The sequence below is a fragment of the Anarhichas minor genome, unplaced genomic scaffold (assembly GCF_050575085.1).
Source record: "Anarhichas minor isolate MPS153535 unplaced genomic scaffold, ASM5057508v1 ptg000017l, whole genome shotgun sequence".
Classification (NCBI taxonomy): Eukaryota; Metazoa; Chordata; class Actinopteri; order Perciformes; family Anarhichadidae; genus Anarhichas; species Anarhichas minor.
Genome location: NW_027466463.1, coordinates 10,823,604 through 10,839,686, shown reverse-complemented (window position 1 = coordinate 10,839,686; position 16,083 = coordinate 10,823,604). Strand labels below are relative to the sequence as shown.

At 41.8% G+C, this 16,083-nt stretch overlaps 6 protein-coding genes across 6 annotated transcripts; 2 read left to right on the top strand and 4 right to left on the bottom strand.

The window, feature by feature from the left end:
- The first annotated feature begins 62 nt into the window (after positions 1-62).
- Positions 63-2,340, top strand: h3f3d (H3 histone, family 3D). Its single transcript, XM_076093535.1, has 4 exons — positions 63-170; positions 942-1,084; positions 1,275-1,428; positions 1,534-2,340. Exons 2-4 carry the CDS (start codon positions 957-959, stop codon positions 1,660-1,662), a joined length of 411 nt encoding a protein of 136 aa, XP_075949650.1. The 5' UTR covers positions 63-170; positions 942-956; the 3' UTR covers positions 1,663-2,340.
- On the bottom strand, positions 2,158-3,648 carry uqcc4 (ubiquinol-cytochrome c reductase complex assembly factor 4). The gene is made up of 2 exons (XM_076093534.1): positions 3,450-3,648; positions 2,158-2,701 (listed from the first exon to the last, which is right to left on the bottom strand). The coding sequence occupies exons 1-2, from the start codon at positions 3,539-3,541 to the stop codon at positions 2,371-2,373; spliced, it is 423 nt and encodes a 140-aa protein (XP_075949649.1). The 5' UTR covers positions 3,542-3,648; the 3' UTR covers positions 2,158-2,370.
- Positions 3,649-4,304: 656 nt separating this feature from the next.
- Positions 4,305-13,678, top strand: chlsn (cholesin). The gene is made up of 6 exons (XM_076093528.1): positions 4,305-4,444; positions 4,737-4,876; positions 4,971-5,054; positions 11,182-11,363; positions 12,116-12,197; positions 12,587-13,678. Exons 2-6 carry the CDS (start codon positions 4,751-4,753, stop codon positions 12,764-12,766), a joined length of 654 nt encoding a protein of 217 aa, XP_075949643.1. The 5' UTR covers positions 4,305-4,444; positions 4,737-4,750; the 3' UTR covers positions 12,767-13,678.
- Positions 5,436-6,698, bottom strand: LOC142951745 (G-protein coupled estrogen receptor 1-like). Its single transcript, XM_076093520.1, has one exon. It carries the CDS (start codon positions 6,585-6,587, stop codon positions 5,469-5,471), a length of 1,119 nt encoding a protein of 372 aa, XP_075949635.1. The 5' UTR covers positions 6,588-6,698; the 3' UTR covers positions 5,436-5,468.
- Positions 7,756-10,484, bottom strand: LOC142951747 (uncharacterized). The gene is made up of 2 exons (XM_076093521.1): positions 10,197-10,484; positions 7,756-9,821 (listed from the first exon to the last, which is right to left on the bottom strand). Exons 1-2 carry the CDS (start codon positions 10,197-10,199, stop codon positions 8,793-8,795), a joined length of 1,032 nt encoding a protein of 343 aa, XP_075949636.1. The 5' UTR covers positions 10,200-10,484; the 3' UTR covers positions 7,756-8,792.
- Positions 13,046-16,079, bottom strand: gnptg (N-acetylglucosamine-1-phosphate transferase subunit gamma). The gene is made up of 11 exons (XM_076093524.1): positions 15,923-16,079; positions 15,738-15,792; positions 15,595-15,662; positions 15,379-15,433; positions 15,133-15,216; positions 14,915-15,008; positions 14,517-14,631; positions 14,337-14,419; positions 14,036-14,158; positions 13,858-13,939; positions 13,046-13,766 (listed from the first exon to the last, which is right to left on the bottom strand). The coding sequence occupies exons 1-11, from the start codon at positions 15,987-15,989 to the stop codon at positions 13,660-13,662; spliced, it is 933 nt and encodes a 310-aa protein (XP_075949639.1). The 5' UTR covers positions 15,990-16,079; the 3' UTR covers positions 13,046-13,659.
- Positions 16,080-16,083: the final 4 nt, after the last annotated feature.

Genomic DNA, 16,083 nt, shown 5'->3' with positions numbered 1-16,083 from the left:
AATCACATTCCGTCGGGATTTGAGTTTGGACCAATCGTGTTGGTTCGGGGGCGGGACTTCAAGTGCCGCTCCTTTCAGACTATAAATACCATCTCACGCTCCCTCCGCTCAGTATTGGAGACCGACGTGCAAAGTGGTTACGCTGTCAAGCCGGAACAGAAACACTAAAGGTAACGTGAGAGTGTCGGCTTTTTTGTTGTGTTTTTCTACATTCTGTGTTTATTTCCATCAACTATATGCTGCAGTTTAATTTCCAGGTCGTTAGAAACGTTAAAACACGGCTCTGGACTAGCGGTTATCGAGAGTCTCTTGACAACAAAACGGCGCGCGCCATTGCCAGTCGGCTAATGTTGGCTACATTTGTGATGCTAAGTACAAACTTGACTTATCAAGAAACTCGTGTTATTTCAATTCAGCGTACAACTACGGTTTAGTTCACTTGAATGGTGGGTCAAATTGGTTTAGATGTTGTCTTAAATATTCATGTTCTTAAGCCTTACCGGTATCTGTAGCTAGCTGGCGCCATTTTGCAACGGTCGAAGCTAGCTTTTAATTCTGCCAACGACGGCAAAGAAACGTGTATGTGCACTGTGGCTTAATGGTGGCACCGCTGTAGACGGGCTTGTTTTGTTTAATTTAAACCATCGGTGTGTCGGTAGAGGTTACACTATCTGCACATCAAGACGCGCCCCCTGGCAAACGAGTTGCAGTTTACAATACGCTCGCTTAGCTTTAGTAAGGTTACTACTGAAAATAAGACAGGAATTGTTGTAGGTAAAGTTATATTCTATTCGCGGATGTAGGTCATTATAAGAGTGTCAACGATGACGTTGCTGAAGTGGATAGGGCAAGTGGCTCGGACCTGTAATGATTTAAATATCGAGGACAACACTTTTTGAAATTGAATTCGTTGTTGGTCTGATCTTTTGTTGTGTTTCCAGACCTGCAGGTGAAATATGGCTCGTACCAAGCAGACTGCTCGTAAATCCACCGGAGGAAAGGCGCCTAGGAAGCAGCTGGCCACCAAGGCTGCAAGGAAAAGCGCGCCATCCACTGGTGGCGTGAAGAAGCCCCACAGATACAGGTGATGTTACACATGTTCATACATGCTGAAGTTTGTGTTAGTAGTGTTGTAGTAAGGCCATTGTGATTACAGTCTGCTGTTGCTGTAACTAGGACTGAGGCAACTAATAACAATGCAACTATCTGAAATGCAACAATCAACACTGTTGTGGTTTGGGGGTCCTAAAGCATCACATCCCTTGTTGTTATAGGCCGGGTACCGTTGCTCTGCGTGAGATCCGTCGTTATCAGAAGTCTACCGAGCTGCTCATCAGGAAGCTGCCTTTCCAGCGCCTTGTGAGAGAAATCGCTCAAGATTTCAAGACCGACCTGCGTTTCCAGAGTGCAGCTATTGGTGCCCTGCAGGTGAGATGTCATTCATTGTTGTTGCACTACCTTTTTTTTTTTTTTTTTTTTGAGAGGCTACACTCCTAGGTTTAAGAAATAACTTTGTGTTTCTTCTCCATGTAGGAAGCCAGTGAGGCATACTTGGTTGGTCTGTTTGAGGACACCAACCTGTGCGCTATTCACGCAAAGAGAGTCACAATCATGCCCAAGGACATTCAGCTGGCCAGGCGAATTCGAGGGGAGCGTGCATAAATGATTGCTTGGATTTTATCTTTTTAGTGGGGGGTGGGTGGGTGTGACTGGGGTTTGTTTTTTGTAAATCTTGGAACTATTACCAGCATGTGTACCTCCTAATTTGTCATGTGTAGTTTCAGGCATGTTTTTCTTTTTGTACTTTATTTTACTCTTGACTTTCTCCTTGACTGTCCTATTTACTGTAGAGCTTCATATCTGAAAAACTAAATACCCCACTGCCTTTCTCAGGTTTGCAAATCTATTTTAGACTCTGTACCATTTAATCCTGTGTGCATGTCGTAGGATTTCTTGTTGTGCTGTAAATAAACTTTCCGCTACCTCAAATTAGTGACTGCATTGATGTCTAAATGCATACATTTGGATAAGGAGATTTGTGGGGCAAAATTTACATGTTCACATAAATTAAGTTGGGGCTTGTTGATGCAATGTTGTATTTCAAATGTAATTGTTACTAAAATGCATTGATTGAAAAACAAGGTGAAACCCAATTCATTGACTTTACATTTTTAATCTATATGTTTCAACCAAATCAACAGAAATTTGGAAGAAGGCAATGTGTGGTCTGAACTTGGAAACTGAAAAGTTCCTTTGCACTGGACGGCTTCACTGCTACACCTTCAGTGTTGTCCTAGCAATGGAATAACACTTTTCACAATAAATATAACCTGAAATATATATACATCTGAAGTCCCACATTGGGTAACTTTATTTATCGTCAGCTTCTTCTTCCTCCTCCGCTTCATTGGAAAGCAAGCCGGGTAAATGTTCGTACAGCTGCTTCTCCAGCTGTACATCAATGTCCGTCTGGCCTCTCAGTGCACACCACAGTAGAAAGCCTGATAGAAACAGGCTGATGGGGAGGACTTTCCACCAGGGCTGCTCAAACTGGCTCCCCATGGAGCGGTCCACTTTCCAGGTTCGGTGACTGGCTTTACTGGTGGAGAACTTGAGGGGCTCATTGTTCACCTCTTCATCACCATCTTTGGACTCTGCGTATGTCTTAGAGCTCAGAGCCAGGGGGCGCACACTGTTCACTCTGCCAACAAAAGTACATCAGTATTGACCGTTAATCAAATTTATTGTTATCCAACAACCCTACTGTATTCATATAAAGTACTTAAACTGAACTCTGTACATAATAATAGGAGCAGTTTTTCTACCCAGTACTTTGAATATTTGAAACTGGCCTAGAAGCCTCAATCTGGTATCTGTCAGGATCTACTATTTTTATAATTTTGTACACCAATTTACATGTCTCTTATAACTGCTCCATTCACAGTGAATTATAAAACATATCCTATGGAGGCAGCCACTATTATTCGATATGATCTGAGTCATTGACGCCTTCTAGTCCGTGTTAAACCTGCAGGATTTGCCGGTGAGTCACATCATGGTGCGTTCAGGGTCTCTACAGTAATCAATAGTATCAGGTGAAAATTATAACGTTTTCATGGTGTTCAAATGTCGATCAGGTTAAAGACAGAACTGATTATTATTTGTGACCTTATTTATATATATATATATTTATATTTATATATATATATATATATATATATATAATAGCGAGCAAAACGTGTGACTCTAGATACTACGGAAGCTCCATTTTTGCTCGTAGACTAATTTACAGGTATTAATCGTATGTGACCATACCTAAAAATGTTAGCAGTGACAACATAGCTTAAATTACACATTATCGGTAGGTCACAGAATTAGACAGAACCGTTTACACCTCGTCATTGAACCAAACCACTACTCCAGAGTCAACGTGGTTTCTATAGACTCACCCAGCAGTCGGTGGAGCGTTTCTAACAAATATCCCTCGACTGAAAGAAGCTCTCATCAGACCGGCGAAAACTCGTCCTGTTGTTGTAGACATCTCGGACAACTGGTCATCTTAGGACACGCGACGTTATCTAAAACAAACTGAGGGTTTTCTTACAAAACGCACCTTGTTGAGGTCACAGAACTCATCGTGGTGCAACCTTGAAGTGGGTCCGATGCCGCTGTTGAACTCTGGTTAGGACCGTTCCACTAAGATTTATAGTGATTTCTAAAATCACTCCACATTGTTTCATCGAAATTATTGTTATTACTACTATTTTATACTGTTATTATTAACATGTGAGGATTAAACCTTTTTTGCCAGAATAGTCTACATCTGATGTTTTGCGAATAACAATATCATCTATATCGTTTGGCATCATTTTACTTTAGGGTCCATTTACGATCATATTACACAATCGTAAGCAGTAGATAGAGTTGGCCCAGTTGTAGATTACCTTGTAAGGGAAATAGTTTTTTTCCAAATGCTGTTACTAAAGTCAATATTTAACCTTTCAACTCAATTTCATATCATGTTTTGGCTTGAGAGGCACATTGAAAACTGTATTAACATTTTTTTTATTATAATTTCAGTCCTAAATATCAGCTGCTTTATGTTTTCACACTGTAACAACTCAGCATTAAATTCACTGTTTTCTTCTTTTTGTTTTAATGCTGCAATATTATTGCCTTTTTCTGCAGAAACATATTTCCGAACCACTTGCAATTCTTGTTTTTTTTATAATATAATATATATTTGTAGTATATAATATATGTGATAACCACAGATGCTGAGGGCTACTGAAGCAGTCACTTCGTCACATCTCTGTCGACCAATCGCAAAACAAAGAGCGATATCTGTCCAATCACGAGTCACCTATGCAACATCACTTCCTGGTTGAGTTCACGTGCTTGATCTGTGCTGTTCAGATTTCTACACGCTTTCTTCGCAGTTAAAGTAAGTATAAATGTGTTTAATAGCACTGTAATTCAATACATGTTTGGTCCATGATTACGTTTGAGCGGATTTAGCGTCTTATGTGGCGGCCGTCGAAAAGTAACCAGCTGACGTGTGTTTTTGGCTGTGAAAAACGGTTTACATGTGTTGCGTATTCACATTCAGTTGTAGTTGTAGTTCTCTGTTTTAGTGTCCTGAAATATTTCTCTCAGCAAATTAAGTATGCAAAAGCCTCACTGAGAGTTATTGTCTGTCCATGTGTTTAGTTACGTGCTCATGTTTTTGTTTGCAGGAAAACATTAAATCATGGCCAAAGACAAATCATTGACAAATCTGGCAAAAAGGAAGAAATTGAGTTCAGATGTCACGGTTCATGTGGAAGAAACGATGGAGACCAAAGTAAAAAAGAAAAAGAAAAAGATGGAAGTTGAGGTGAGAAACACAGTCCATCGGACCTGGTCCTGTTTCAGATGACACAAAATGAAATTGCTTAAAATGGTAAAGAATGATTGTTTATTTAATCCAGGAGGCTCCAGTACAAATTCCTGATGTGAAAATTACAACCAGTGATAGAAAACAGAAGAAAAGACAGAAGACGAAGCAAACTGAGGTAAGTGTGTTCGCTGTTTCTCTGAGTGCTCGGGTGAACTCTGACTGCTGATTGGTGTTGCTTCATACAGAAAAATCATAACATGTGCTGGTAATAACACAGTCCGCAAAGCAAGGGTTACGGTGCTGAAAAAATACAATTTAGTGCAGCTATAGTTTATATTACTAAAAATAATTTACATGGGGAAAAAAATGGTCTGATGTTACATTCCAGGCGGCAACAGAAATGTCTTAAAAAGCGGAAATCTATATTGATTCAAGGAGAACAAACTCCTCAAAACAATGTCAAAATTCCCAATAAATGTGCATAAATCTTAAATAACTGATTCAACACAAGCGTTTCCACAACAGCTGGAGTCCTTGCTTTTACGTTGTCCATTAATGACGTCTTTACACTGACGGCACAGACACAATGTCATCTATTGTCTGTGTGACCTACAGTATGCAGCTGGTATTTATTTGAGGGGAGTAGAACAGTTTGTGGAGGGATCGTGGAGCTTACATTTGTGGACTGGCTTGGTCTGACGCATTTTGCTTGGCCACATGTGCTCGCAGCTGGTACATAGACAGATTTTTCCGAGGCCGATCTGTGTAGCTTGGCCCATCTGCTCCTCAGTTTTTCCTGAAAAGTTTCCCCAAGGAAGCTGTAGATGAGCGGGTTCAGGCAGCTGTTGGAGAAGGCCGCCAGCCTGACAGCGTGACCTGTCAGGGGGTAGTCCTGCCACAGTGTGCCACGGTTTGCCTCACCTCTTAGGAGGTGAAAACTGATGAACACATTCTCTGGAAGCCAGCAGAGGAAGAAGACTAACACGGCTGCTGAGATCATCCGCAGGGCTTTCTGCCTGCGAGGGTTCCGCTGTTGGCCATCCTGTTCCCTCAGACTCCTCTGGAGCACCCGCGCTATCCTCCAGTAGCACAGACCCAAAATGCAGAAAGGCAGCAAGAAGCCCACTATCACCTCCAGCCACTGAATCTGGGTGACGTTCGCGAAGCAGAAGTGGAGTTCTCCGATGTGCTGCCTTTGAGCTATAGCGAAAGGAAACACGGTGAGCAAAGACGAGGACACCCAGATAAGGCAGCAGCTGAGGCGTGCGTGCGGCATGCTGCGCCCCGTCAAGCCGGTCAGGACCACAAACCGGTCGAAGCTCATCCAGGTCAAGAAGAAGACACTGCTGTACATGTTGACCTGCTGGAAGAGGTTCATGAAGGTGCAGAGGCCGGGCTTGTCGTAGTAGCCCTGCTTCAGGTTGAACACCTCGATCAGAGAGTCGGCCACAAGGGCGAGGTCGGCCGCGGCCAGGTTCACAAAGTAGAGGTCTGGGGCCGTCAAGCGGCTGCTGGGGTTCAGGTTGACCACTAAGATGAGGATGTTCCCTAACAAGCCGACAGGGAACAGTAATACGATGTAGAGGCTAGAGAGGAACAGGCTGATAATATACAGCTGCCCGCTCTCTGACGCTGCCTGCAGGAAATCGGAGACGACGGCCTTTGTGTCATTTGTGTGATCAGTGAAAACTATAGGGTCCACGCACATGGTTGTGTCCGTATTACACTTGATCAGGTGTTAGTAGTGGCCCTTTTCCAAGGCTTCAGCCCCACTCCAGACTGTGGTGTCATCTGTGTCGTCTTCCTGGATGTGTAGTGATGACCACTCTTTGAACTAGACAGAGAGAAGTGCAGTAAGTCGAGCGTGTTTTCAGCGTCGCAGGAGTTGGATTAAGTTTGACTCAATAGACTTTTAGGAGACAAAAACATCCGTTTATATTATCAATAAATGACAACACTCAATATACTCTATATTAGTTAATGATCATTATGGGCAATTTGGGATTAATGAATATTTGTCTTATAGTTTAGCTGTTTCTGTTTTAAAAAAGTGCAGCATTTCTAAAAATGATTTAAGAGAGAAGATTAAGGAGAATGCATCAAAGTGAAAATACATTATTTTTTTTGATAGACAATCGCAATAGTGGTGCCGCCTGGTATTCTAGGGTTTAAAGACGGCAACCATAACCTGCAGTGTCTCTGGTTCCAGTCTGAGCGGGGACTTTTGTTGCATGATGGTCCCATTCTCTCTCTCTCTCTCTCCCCTTGTTTTCTCTCTACTATCTCGTACAGAATACAGGCATGAAATGTCCAGAAAGACTTCAAAAAGTCAGAATACTTGTTATGCTACAGTTGCTTCAGACTAACTGTTGATCATATTAATGGTTTATTTACAGATACTTTAGATTGAAAACGATAAAAGTCAGGTAGCTTTGATATAAGTTATTTTGTGATTTCATATAAAAACGTACCTGAGTTTCCTTGCCCTGCGTTGCGTCTTTCTAATCCTCCCTGTGACTTTGAAAGCAGGTGTCGCATTAAACCAAGAGAAGCGTTTTGGTGCCACCCACCACACACAGCGAGAGGAAACGATGCAGGCAGGCCGGCGCACACACACACACACACACACACACACACACACACATCGTATCTTTTCAGCCAAACATGAAAACATTTTTTTCATCGTAGCTTCTCGGTTTATTAGCAATACTTTACGTTGTCACAGTGAATGTCCCCTATGTATTTTTATGTGGCCTAATTTTATTGCATAAATTATGTCAAGATAGCACACAGAGCCAACTTGTCAACACTGACACTGAAGTGTGAACGCGACTATGATTGTAGAATGTTAAAATATATAAATATGGGAGCCAGGGGACTTTAAGCAAACACAGATGCAGTTTATTTACACAAAACAAGATGGATGACAGTCTCACTTCATCATTTCTTTTCTTTACTCCATAAAACCAAAAGTTGGTTTGCAGGAAGCTGTTTGAGACTGTAGAAGAGTTCCCATGTTAATACTGTAATGCGTCACGTTTTGCATTTGATGATTTTGTGACTTTCCGAAAAGGAGTAGCATATTTTCATCTTTGACTTTAAGTGTTGTTACTATGATTTTACACGGTGTTAAAGTCTGAAATTCCAGTGTGAATTTTCCTACTGGTCCCTGGCTTCGTACCACCATGTGTTGGCACCAATGTGATCCATGCAGGTCACTTATTCCTAGAACTGGTGCCCATCGACTTCTTGAAAGAGGTTGGAAAGTTCAGAGTATCGCTTGTCTGCCTTGTTTTGGTGTTTTTAACAGCTCTAGAAATAATGACGTGAAAAAATATTGACACTGTTGGCCTAAGCTTGTGAGTGACTTTTATTTTCCTTGACTAAATGTTTCCTACGTGTCATTCGGGGATTTGTCTCGAGGGGCTTTTGTGCAAATTGTGTTTATGAAAACGGAGTCTGTTTTGCGAGAAAAGGGGTTCGACTAAGAGCAGGTTCAGGAGGAAAAAAAGTGCACCAACAGTACACTACTACAAAGAGTAAGTTGTTGTTTAATGGTCTCAATCATAGTTAATATATAGAAACTAGATATAGTTATTATTGCAACAGTGATTGTAAGAACTGTCCATGTTGCACTATTCTGCAGCTGTACAGCAAAAAACAATTTTCTGGGAAGAAAAGTACAAAAAAGGTACATTTTAAAACAGTTTTGCAAACTCTCAGACGCTGGAGACACTAAAAAGGAGAATGCATGCATTTAAAAATCTTTAAATTGAATAATAAAAAAAAAAAAAAGCATTAAAATAATTTTAAAAATTAGATTCAGAATATATCTAAAACATCATATTTCAAAAGTCTTCATTTCGATGCATCGGAAGAGTTCTGCTCTCATATGAGAGAGAGTCTCACTCCTCTACGACTCTATGTCCTGCAGAGTGTCTGTGATCTCGATGTGGGGCGCTATGATGTTTCTGTTTGGTTGTGAGTGCCCCGGGCTCCGACAGCAGTCCCTCAGCTGCCTACACGCCCCGTGGAGACTCTCTCGACACGGCCTGTGCATGAACAGCACGAGCAGGAGGCTGGCACTGCTCCCTGAGAACAGCACAAACTCGGCCACCCTCAGAAACTCCTCCTGTGGTTGTTTTAGTTGTGGTCCTCTCACCAGCGCCACGCTGTAGAAGAGCTGGCAGAAAAACACGACCAAAGTGACTGTCAGGAACACGGGACCCTCCTCGGAACCGGAGAGGAAACGTCCTTTAGATTTCCACTGCCGGACGCAGCCACCTATCACAAGACCCAATTGGAGGATGTAGGGAATCAAAAGAGCCAGGCACAACCTAGCGGCTGCATACGGCACACCAGCAAGGACTGTATCCATGAAACAGTCGCGTTTTTCCTGCAGATCATCCCTAGATTCGCGGAGCCCAGCCAGCAGGAGAGAAATCACGATAGAAGTCAGGATCACCAGAGCCGCACAGACCCGAGGCTTCCTCAGCAGCGCGTGGGATGGCGGATCCAGGGTTAGGACATAAGCCATGAGCACTAAGACCAACAGGCTGCACAGAGAGGCTGTGTTGATGGCGAAGGAGAGAGCAGCACAGCCCAAACTCGTGGTAATCAGGTAATCAGGTCTGTGGGCCACTGCGTGGAGAGAGAGGAGCAGCAGCAGCAGCTGGAGGACACAAAAGGCCCAGAGCAGGCAGTCGAGCCAAGCCAGCCGCCTTTGGGCCCTGTAGGTCTGGATGAAGCTGTAGAGCAGGAAGCAGCCTGCCATGAAGCCCAACCCCGCCAAGAAACTGTAGACATAGTTTGCCCTGTAGGTAATGTCACTGGGTGCAATTGTGCCAGAGATGGAGGAAACTGCTGAAGTGGAGGTCTCCAAGACGGGGGAACTGTTGGAAAATGGAGGTGTGGTGGGGACCAAGTCCACGCTGCGATTAGACTGAAAATGAAAAGAGAAAACACCTGCTGATGACATCCTGTTCTCTGCAGCACGTTTAAGTATCAAACTCTAATCAGCAGTCTTTTAAAAATACCTTTTCGACAGTGTTTACGGTTGCTCAGCCTGTGGGTTTTCCACAGGAACATACTCTTGCACAATCTAGTGCATTTTCTTCCTAAATTTAACTCAAAGTTGAGACCAAATTTTAACTGAAGTGGAAGTCATTATTATAGATCTCTAAAAAAAAACACATGTAGCGCTGATTAGATCTCGTAGAACTGTTTTCTTTTTAAAATCTTTCTACGACCACATGCCCCGTCTTTGTCTGCTCCCCTTTGAGGAGCCCGCTCTGTGAGAACACATGTTTCCACTTACCATTTTTGCTTTCGTCACCCGCTCCTCTCCTGTGTTGTATCCACCAGCCCGACGCTGCCGATTGACTCAAAGCTCTGACAATGATGCTCGTTGCATCGACACGGACGCTCGCTGTGAAGGACTTTTTAATATTTCTGTGGGCAATACACCGCCAGCATACTTTCAGAATGACTTCGTGGCCATGTGATCAAATCTTTTCCTCCCCTCCCTCCCTCCTTTTTTTTTTTCCTTCATCACTGTGCAGACTGAGGTCTGTTTAATCAGAGCATACTATATCCCTTGTATAACTTCCAGTGAGAGTTAACCGCAGTCTTTAAGTTGCGCTGCGGTTACTGGCTACTGAGGCAAAACGGCTCGAATTTGATTCTTTATTTCTCTTTCCAGTAGGTTTAAATAATTCATTTCACCCTGTTACGAAGTGAAAAATAAACTGAAATCCAATTCTTGTTTAGATTGAAAATTCACTCACACACCTTTTTTTTGGCTCCTCTGTATGATTAGGCAACAGAGGTTGTTAGATAAGAGTGAGTGCTTCAAATGCAAAGCTGAACGGATGCTGCACACCGCAGTGAACTTCACACAGTATAAACGTGTGATTCTGACCTGCAGACACAGGAAACACCATCCCTCTGAACTGCAGCGCTACAGGAAGTGATTCAAGCTCAAAAAAGTGCTTCAGCTTCCACGTGTCTTTACACTGTTGCACAAAAACAGGTCACATTTATTTTACATTTTACTGTAGACATGAAAGAGATCGAAAATATTTGAGGCATCTAGCATTACCTCTGCATTGACCCAGAAAACTGTAAAATGGCAGGAAATGTCTGATCAGAACACAAAAGTGGAAGTATTATTCTAACATTCTTCTTATCATTCCATCACAGTCGGTCGCGCCGGTTATTTAAGGATGTTTGATAATGGTTTTACGCAAGGTAGAGGGTCTGTTAATGTCAGTAATAACTCCCATGAGCCTTTGGTTTGACAGACACACGAGCTGGAGGGCGAGGAGGACTTGAGCCCTGAGGAAACGCGGGTTCTGGAGAGGAAGATGAAGAAGATCCTTAAAAAGGAAGAGAAGAAGAAGCTTAAGACTGAGGGAGAGACCTTAGAGAAAGCTGAAGCATCTGGACCCATTGCACCTCAGCAGGCCTTAGATTACCTCACCTGGTAAGAGACGCTCTTAGTCAGGACAGGACAGGTGTTGGCCTCCTGCCTATGATGTCATCACTTGTTATATAAGAAACCATATTGTCTGTCCACCATCCACTTAACCAGGGGACCAAAGAGTTGTTGGCTTAAAAACAATTCACATATTTACATTTACTTTTCAGTCATGATATGAATCCAGAATACCACAAAAGGTTCACAAAACATTTTAAACCTGTTGTCTACGGCTGACTTATATCCTGAGTAATATTTCACAGAAAAACATACACGTAATCAGGAAAACCTAACTGATGTAATGCAATTCAGTACAGCCCTCAAAACATATGGTTACTTATGTTGACAATGTGGAGAGCTGTTGCTTCTCCCCCATAAAAACCCCATTATAACAGAAAGCCCAAACATGGGGCATTGACTTTGAAAGATAGCTGTTTACCGCACAGGCAGGAAAGATGCAAAGTTGCATTGTGGGAAGTGTATGATCTGCTGGTTTTGAGATTTACTCATATTAGTGACTAAAACTCTCGGCCTCTACTGCCTTCACTGTTCTCTTCTAATCGGTCTCTTGTGTTACAAAAAGTGCAACACTAGATCTCAGAGTACCTCTTCAAGGTCAGGGTCCTGAAGCTTATTTATTGTAGCAAGAAAATACAGTGAATGCTATAAAGCAACCAAGTATAATAACACGGACAACAAACTGGTATCAAAAATCAACACCGTTCTTGTAATTGAACTCAATGGTTTTGTTGTTGCAGCTGGGCTGAAAACCGTACAGAGTGGAAGTTCCAGAAGACCAGGCAGACGTGGTTACTGCAGCACATGTTTGACTTCGTGCAGGTAAAATGAACCAGTGTGGTGATGATGATGATGGGGGATTTTACTCAGCTGAGGTTCAGAGTAGAGGGAGGCGTTGACCTTCATGTCTTCCTGTTAATTAGTTTGTGAGTTACACCCACTCTCCCTTCATAACATAAAATGACATGTTTTTAAGAATGCCGTTTTTTTTATTTGCATTATGTGAATATAGCATGGTCGCCACTTTTGTAGATACTTTTAAAGATACTCTCTTGTGCTACCTTTTTAGCATTGCATTGTTTTAGAAGAACAATATACTAACTTACTTATTACCAATAATTACTATATTTATACACTTTAATATGTAAACTTATAGACAGACCACAGGATTCAAGCAACATGATCATATAAAAATACTCGCTCTCTCTCAGGTTCCAGATGAGAAGTTCTCCATACTGCTCCAGTACCTGGAGGGGCTGCGTGGAGGTTCCAAAGACACCACCGTCAAGAAGGCCTTAGTCCTGGTTGAAGAGTCGGGACAAGCACCAGAGGACAGAGATGTCCAGCAGAGGGCGCACAGAGCCAGAGAAGTCATCCAGCTGCTCTCCTGAACCCACCACCATCAAAAAATGATGTGAAGCCCACCAGAAAAAAGACTGAAACATGTTTGTTGATCAGTGGACTGAATGATCACCCTGGTCTCCAGATGGGATTAAACATGTTTGATATGTAGCTTTCAGACTGGCCCTGTAGGGAAAGGATGTGTTTTGATTAAATTACCAGTACTCATTTTTTTTATTTCAATGTGTCTAGGTTGCTTTTTCTTCCCTACTTTGTGCGTGTATTGTTGCCTGGTAGTAATCAGTCATCAGAATAATATTTATACAGTATGAAATCTTACACGTCATTTTTTTATTACAAGTTATACAGTAGCTACTTTTTTTTCCCACCTCCAAATGCAAATAAGTCCAGTTTCTCCATTATGGCCCGACGAGGACAGATGCAAATCCCCCACAGACGCAACAGAGAGCTGAGAGACTTCTGCAGCAAAAGGGTTGAGGAATGTGAGAAGTCAAAACATGTTTGTGCGTGTCAAAGCCCATAATCTGTGAAGTCACTGATCAGAATAACTTCATCCACTCCAGGTATAAACAGTGTTGGACGTCATGGTGTCTCCTACCCACTGCAAGACATACAGCTTTTCAGTGCACCAACCAAATACAGTACAGAGTACAAATCTTCACCTGTAACAGTTTTTAGAGACTCCATTCTGTCTTGTGAAGTTTGTAAACCTGATGAGACATGAATACATTCAACTTTTTCCCCCTAAAAATGTTTTTATTTCTCAATATGTTGACAATTTGATTCATAAACACGACTGACAAATCCACGAGTAAAATTATTCTCAGCGTCTCTTGTTTGAATTATCCTGTCATGCTGTTGCTATTCTATATCGTCCAGCGAGCGTCTGTGTCGCTCACATTGTTCAACAAAATAAATCCACTCAGGTGCTTTTAAATGGAGAGTTGACTTGGTTTGGATCATTAAGACCGTTATCTCCCCGTGGGTGTTGATCCTCAACTGTCGCAACCACTGTTCCTTTAGCTTCATCTGCAACATATAGCAATGACATGACACAATGTTTATTTATTACACTCTGTATAAAACTTAAAGTGAACACAGTCTGGATGAATTCACTTACTTTGCTTTGAATCAAAGGGAATGTTGTGTTGAGTGAGGAGAGCGTGCAGTCTCTCAATCTCTTCTCTCTGTTTTTGGAAATCCTTTAAAAAATAAAGTTTGTCACATTTTAATCAGTATTGTAATATCATACGTGATTTTGTAGGCTATTATTTGGAAAAGTACATAAATGTACACACCTCTGTACACTTCTGTAAAGAGTTGTGTGTTTCTGAATCAGCTGTAACTTCTGGCTTCTTCACTTTTTGGCTCTTCAGGAGACCAGCGTCCTCAAAAATATCCTTCAAAAGATTATTGTATCCCTGCAGCAAACGTGTAATGTGTGTTAGTGGTAAGAACGTTAAGAGAAAGTACTAAAACTGGAAGAAAAATGCCGAACAAGAGGGGCTGAGCTTTGAAGTGAAATTGGCACAAAGGTCTATATGTCTGCGGTTACACCACGAAGACAACTCTAGGCATGCCTATACATTTCATCTTTACCTGCTCGGTAATAAGACCTTCATAGCGAGCCTGCTCAGCTTCATCCCATTCCTTTTGGAGCGTCTCACTCAGTGTAGGGTACACTTAAAAAAAAAAAAAAGTCATACAAATGATAAGAAATCCTTAATAACACTGACTAACCCCGCTGACTTGTGCTGTAAGACGGTTCTTAGGTCTTACCTAAAAGCGAATGTGGGTGGCAAACAAGTGGGGTCTCAAAGGTCAGCGAGTACACACAAGTACTGGGCTCTGAGACTTGAGAAAGCTTGCTGCTTGCACTGCAGACAAAAATCACCTACAGAAACATGAAAAGAAACAAGTTACACTCATTTTCTGGTGTTAATATTGATTTAAATGTCACAATGCTTTTGAGTTGATGAATTGATTGAAAAGTTGTCTGTGTTCATTGGCTCTGGGATGATTGTTCAAAGTTTGAAATTAAATGTTGGGGTAAGAGTTGTTGGTGAATATTAACTGATATATTTGCTGTTTAAGATTTCATGATTATCTCCTCAAGTGTTACTTAATCGCTCTTATATTCAATAAGAAAGAGTTTAAACATTTAAAACCCATGTAACCTTTGTTTCCCTGTTTCTCGTTCCACAAGTATCCCCGTCTCTCATCCACATGCCTGTGAAAGTGTTGTTTTCCATTTCCCACTCCTGCCAGATCCTGTCAGAAACACGCAAAAGGCTGCTCTTACAACAAACCCACAGCTTATTGCCAATCATTCACATATTGATATTTGCAAGAAGGGTAATCGTAGGTAATATAATGTAAGGGCGCCACATCTTACCCCAGTATCCCACTGTAGGCATTCCATCTAAATGACTGTTCATGTTGGGTGATGTTGTGAAATGGACATAATTCATATTTATACCTGCAAAATAACCCAGACACACAAATATCCTTTAATGTGTTTCCAGACGTGTCAATGTAACATGCATGTAAAAGACAATCAGCATCCAAAACAGGGTCATTGCAGAGAGCCAGTGGAGATGGGGATCACATGTGAGCATGACATGCGATATAAAATTCTTACGTTGACTCCGTGAGACTGAAGCACTTCCCAACAAGCCGATGAAAATGTGCAGGGCCTTGAGGAAGAAATTGATGATATGATGAGTGACTGAGTTGATCCACAGAAAACATCTTGATAACTTTGTCAACATCCTCTGGTTGACCATTTACCATTAAAACATTTACAACACAGGATTAAATTAAAGGTAGGCCTTAAAATTATGTTACACTATTTTACCAGACACTGGAGAAGGGGTCACTTTAGGCTGTAGTCTGCTTCCCTGAGCCAGAAAAGGATTGTTCAACCTAAACACAGAAGATCAGTCAGGAAGGGGCGAATGTCAACAAGGTGCACACTGACAAATCTTTTACTAAACTTACCCAAATGTGTTTGGCTCCTCGACTATCTTCATTTTACCGGCGAATCCATGATTTACTGTATAAAAAAAGTCGACATCAGCCTTAAATCAATTAACAAACAGCACCACCACAATGTGATGTGGCGCATATGTTTCGGTATTACTGACATTAACACAAAATACACTCAGCAGAGTATCAGCACTTACTGAGAAGAGACACACAGACCAAGAACAGTCTTAATAAATGATGTATTCCATTATACAAACGCTGCATTGTTGTCTTTTGAGGGACTAAAACGTGCTATCGGTTGTTTCTAGCTACATTTCCTCGTTCGTCAGATGACAGGTCACGTGATGAAAATAAGATC

Excerpts from the sequence above, each read along its gene's own strand:
- h3f3d (XM_076093535.1), top strand. The coding sequence starts at position 957 with ATGGCTCGTACCAAGCAGACTGCTCGTAAATCCACCGGAGGAAAGGCG. Across the intron at positions 1,085-1,274 it reads AAGAAGCCCCACAGATACAG|GCCGGGTACCGTTGCTCTGC; the intron begins GTGATGTTACAC and ends TTGTTGTTATAG. Across the intron at positions 1,429-1,533 it reads CAGCTATTGGTGCCCTGCAG|GAAGCCAGTGAGGCATACTT; the intron begins GTGAGATGTCAT and ends TTCTCCATGTAG.
- uqcc4 (XM_076093534.1), bottom strand. The coding sequence starts at position 3,541 with ATGTCTACAACAACAGGACGAGTTTTCGCCGGTCTGATGAGAGCTTCT. Across the intron at positions 2,702-3,449 it reads AACGCTCCACCGACTGCTGG|AGTGAACAGTGTGCGCCCCC; the intron begins GTGAGTCTATAG and ends TTTTGTTGGCAG.
- chlsn (XM_076093528.1), top strand. The coding sequence starts at position 4,751 with ATGGCCAAAGACAAATCATTGACAAATCTGGCAAAAAGGAAGAAATTG. Across the intron at positions 4,877-4,970 it reads AGAAAAAGATGGAAGTTGAG|GAGGCTCCAGTACAAATTCC; the intron begins GTGAGAAACACA and ends TATTTAATCCAG. Across the intron at positions 5,055-11,181 it reads AGAAGACGAAGCAAACTGAG|ACACACGAGCTGGAGGGCGA; the intron begins GTAAGTGTGTTC and ends TTGGTTTGACAG.
- LOC142951745 (XM_076093520.1), bottom strand. The coding sequence starts at position 6,587 with ATGTGCGTGGACCCTATAGTTTTCACTGATCACACAAATGACACAAAG.
- gnptg (XM_076093524.1), bottom strand. The coding sequence starts at position 15,989 with ATGCAGCGTTTGTATAATGGAATACATCATTTATTAAGACTGTTCTTG. Across the intron at positions 14,632-14,914 it reads CGAGAAACAGGGAAACAAAG|GTGATTTTTGTCTGCAGTGC; the intron begins GTTACATGGGTT and ends ATGTTTCTGTAG. Across the intron at positions 13,940-14,035 it reads CTTTACAGAAGTGTACAGAG|GATTTCCAAAAACAGAGAGA; the intron begins GTGTGTACATTT and ends TATTTTTTAAAG.